Source organism: Mixophyes fleayi, chromosome 12, assembly GCF_038048845.1.
Source record: "Mixophyes fleayi isolate aMixFle1 chromosome 12, aMixFle1.hap1, whole genome shotgun sequence".
Classification (NCBI taxonomy): domain Eukaryota; kingdom Metazoa; phylum Chordata; class Amphibia; order Anura; family Limnodynastidae; genus Mixophyes; species Mixophyes fleayi.
Window position 1 is genome coordinate 63444702 of NC_134413.1, and position 4451 is coordinate 63449152.

The window sequence follows — 4451 nt, forward strand, 5'->3', positions numbered from 1 at the left end:
GCACAGATAAAAAGATAATGAAAAGGGTGAAGTAGATTGTTAATTGGAATCTAGAGGTTGCATTTTGAGTCTAGCAGCACTAGATTGGTGATTTTGGGTGGACCAAAAATCCCTGTGTCTGCAACAACAGAACAGCAGTGCCATGTTAAGAAAATAGCATGATTTTAAACAGTGACCACCTACTTGCTAAAGTGAGGCTTCCAGGGCACATGAGACTAGCATAGCAGGCAAAACAAGGATTGGACCTGACACTGCACTTTTGTTTTAATTAGGGACATGACATTTTAATATATGTGAGCATAGAACACAGCTGATCAAACTGTCTTCTGTGTTTCAGTGAAGTTATTGACAGTTCATATAAACAGTCACTCCATAACTTACACTTAATATTTAGAAAGTAGTAAAAGTTAGACATGTTATTTAAGAAAGAAGCACACATTGTATTCTAAAGGCTTTAGCCTTGCTAAGTTTCAGCATAACTTCTATGGATGTATTCAGTTTCAGGTAGCTAAAGACCCTATCAGGTAACACAAACCTCTACTGAAACCCATCACTATTTGTAGAATTCTATATCTCTGTATCTCAAAGTTTGCAGGATAATAACTATAAAACAATTCACTTGTCAATATATTACTTAATGTTAATTTTCATGAACATCCGTTGTGTTATTCAAAAGTTATTAGCTTCTGAATATAAGTCATTACATAGATGGCTCATTTAAACCATAAGAGCTACATTAAGTTAAGAGTAGATTCAGATAAAGGGTAGCAAATCCATGTTGTGTTTTGAGTTGGGGCAAATTTCAAAATGCGAACAGCTTTAGAGTTGATAAAGGTAGTATCCTAGATTAACTCTAAATGTGAAAATGTGACAGTAAAAAAATAAAGCTGTATTTGTGTGCTACAATTTTTTACATGGGCTAAAAAGTTAAATCCATTTTCATCCCTTGCATTGGAACATTTTATTCCAGGTGCAAATCTGCACCCATTAGCTTGATGTGCTATTAACTCTAAATGATGCTCTAGTAGGCATATCGAAGCAGCTATTGCTATCATTCTATAGTCATCTCTACATTCTGTTGAAAAGGAACATCATAGTTTTGAGATAGAATGTAAGATAGCAGTCAAAAATGTTTCCATATAGAAACTGCTGGCAGGATAGAAAGGCTACACATTTAAAGTCACATTGTAGTTTACAATTAACATGGAACACGTAGAAATATCTTTTTATTCATCTTATGCTTTGTAGTGGAGTTACTATAATTATGTATTGCAAAAAGTACTGAGCTGAAAATTGAGCTGGTTTTAATGTTTATTATTAGTTGGTACTCAACTAGGGATGTAAGCTATTGAGATGTTCCTTAATAACTTTAATTCCCAGTCTGTGTCAGATCCATTTTAATGGATCCAAAGTTGGTTCAATGAAAAGTATTGATATATATCTTTGGGTCAATTACAGGAAAACTTAATTTTCAGAAATCAATAAGTATGTCAGTTGTAATATAGCTAGACAAAAGAACATAACTGAATCATAGGGGGGATTTCAATGCCCCCCCCCCCCATTTAACTACACAGTGTTAAACCTATTAACGTTAATATGGTCATTTCAACTCTGATTTCTGCGTGGCTCAGGGAGCTGCAAGCACAAGGGTGGCGTTTAAATTACCAAACTAACAGTAATTACGCGCACTATTACCATAGTAATGGTTATAGTGCGCAGGTCACGATACTTTTGAAAGTAACGTGGGCAATTGAATATGCTCCACAGTGTGGGAATCTCAAAACACATTTGGATAGACATAAAATTTGTTCTACAGGTTCACTGTGATATATTTGTCATGCTTCATTCTTCTTCAAAATACTGTACTGGAAGAACAAAGCATCTATGAATAAATGCATGTAGTCCATTTAATATGAACAATATTTTACAATGCAAGTTATTTTATTAAAAGGTTTATTGAATTCCTGAAAGCCTTCTTGACACCCCTGTTTCTAAAGGTATAAATAAAAGGGTTAATCATAGGTGTGAATGCTGTGTACATAATAGCAAGATACTTGCCATAAAGGCTTCCCTTAGGTTTGGCATACACAATGAGGGCTGTACCATAATATAGGCTGGTTACAATGAGATGAGAAGAACATGTGGAAAAGGCTTTCTGTTTTCCCTCCTCACTCTTGATCTTTGAAACAGTCATTATTATATGGATGTAGAATCTTATCATTAATATAAAAGACAGAACAACATTGAATACAGCAGTTGAGCTTGTAGATATATTGCTAATGAAGGGGTCGGAACATGCCAAGTTCTGCAGAGGAGCAAAATCACAGAAGAAATGGTCAATCATATTAGGACCACAGAATTCCAAACGTGCTGTGATGATGGTGGGGACTAATATACTAGTAAATCCCATGATCCACGGTAAAACAGCCAACACAATACATAAAGCATGCGTCATTATAGCTGGGTAGTGTAAAGGATTGTTAATTGCCAGGTGTCGGTCAAAGACCATTACTAGGAGAAGATAACATTCAGTTGTACCCAAGGAGACAAAGACGTACATTTGAGTAAAGCATTCATTGAAAGAAATACTATTTTCTGCTGCAATTAAGTTGGCTAGAAGCTTTGGGACAGTGACAGACACAAACATAATTTCTAAAATTGAGAATACACTAATAAAAAAATACATTGTAGTATGAAGTGAAGGTTCTAATTTAACAATAACAATTATAGCAATGTTCCCCATGACACATGTAAAGTAGGTCAGTAGAAAAACAATGAAAAGTAAATTCTGGAACTGGTGTAATTCAGCAAATCCCAACAAAATAAATTCTTTCACCGCAGTTTTGTTTGTTTCCACCATTATGCTGTCAAAAACATACCTATAAGAAAAAAAAGTCAGGTTCCAAAATTAGTATGTTAAGAGTAAATATAAAAAATTGTAATTGCATATATCTTATATCAGCAAATGCAAATTATTGTCCTTATTTTTTTACAATGTTTACAATGAAGCATTGGATGAGTAAAAACCTTCAGGAAAATTTAATCAGAGATATTTTTTGCATTATATTACAAAAATAGTTTTATTGTTTGTTTAGATCATTAATTTTACTAGTAGCACTTTCATATAAAAATATATTATAGAATTAGCTGCGTGTTATATACTCTTGTCTAACTATATCATACAATGAAGCACATATTATACATTATGTAATCTGTAGCAAGCATCAGAAACTGTATTTAATCAGTTTTGTAAAAGCTAAATGAATAGAAAGCAATATCACTAAACTGCTTAAAGTAACAACATTTTGATGCGATCAAGGCATTTGACTCGGTGGAGTGGGGCTTCCTTTGGAAGTTTATGAAAAGATTCGGTATCAGACCTAAGTTCAGAGAATTGGCAAAATTGTTGAATTCTGTTGCTGCAGCTAGAAAATGTGTAAACGGACATGTTAATGCACCCGTTACCCTGAGCCAAGGCGCAAGACAGGACTGTCCTCTCTCTCCCCGGCCTTATATGCCAGTTCCATTAGCATGTATGGTTAATGCTCACCCTGGGATGCTCGGCTTGATGGCTGGAAAAAGTGTAGACAAAATTCCACTCTTTGAGGACGACTTGCTCTTGTTTCTGAGAGATGCTAATGATTCCCTTGGCACTTTGTTGCATCTTGTTGATGGTTTTGGTGTGTTCTCCAGGCTCAGGATCAATTGGTCCAAATCCTTCATATTTCCCATTTGCCAAGGGCTACCCTGACCTCATGATACAAAAAACCCTTCAATGGATTCTTGAGCTTAATTATTTGGGATTATGCATTTCAAACAGTGAATGACTACATTCTTATCAAAACAACATATAACATAGCTCCATAACAAAATTTCTACTTGGAAAAAACTACTTCTGTCCATGTCTGGTAGGGTTAACTTACATAGCAATATTTTGGGAAAAATTGAAGTTTACCTGAATTGGTACAATGCAATGCTTCTTTTGGGTTTACTTTCTTAATATATGCAGTTTTTAAGGTAATTCAGTAGCAGCCAAAAAAATTTCCATTGTGCACAGTCTATTTGCACCAGGGCTACGGCTTATTATGTCAGCAGCAAATAGTCTGTGTTTTAGCTAAGAACACATGATCGGGTAAATGTATCATGCCCAGAGTTTTCCGGCAGGTTCTGAAAGTGGAGATGTTGCTTTTAGCAACCAATCCAGTGGCGCACGCAGGGGGGGGGGGGGTTTCTGAGTCTCCAGAAACCCCCCCCAGCGCTAACTAAGTGGCCGCTATAGCTGCACTGTCCTATACAGCAGCCGCGGCGCTGTCAAAGAAGCGTCCGCGGCGGTGCTGTAGTGTATACAGCACCGCCGCAGACGCTTCTTAGACAGCGCCGCGGCTGCTGTATAGGACAGCGCTGAAGAAACGGAGCTGCTGCGCATGCGCAGCAGCTCTCGCCCCTGCAAT

General features: G+C 36.6%; 1 protein-coding gene across 1 annotated transcript; it reads right to left on the reverse strand.

The window, feature by feature from the left end:
• Window positions 1–1936: 1936 nt before the first annotated feature.
• LOC142108308 (olfactory receptor 6C4-like) lies at window positions 1937–3723 on the reverse strand. The gene is made up of 2 exons (XM_075191942.1): window positions 3551–3723; window positions 1937–2879 (listed from the first exon to the last, which is right to left on the reverse strand). The coding sequence occupies exons 1-2, from the start codon at window positions 3721–3723 to the stop codon at window positions 1937–1939; spliced, it is 1116 nt and encodes a 371-aa protein (XP_075048043.1).
• Window positions 3724–4451: the final 728 nt, after the last annotated feature.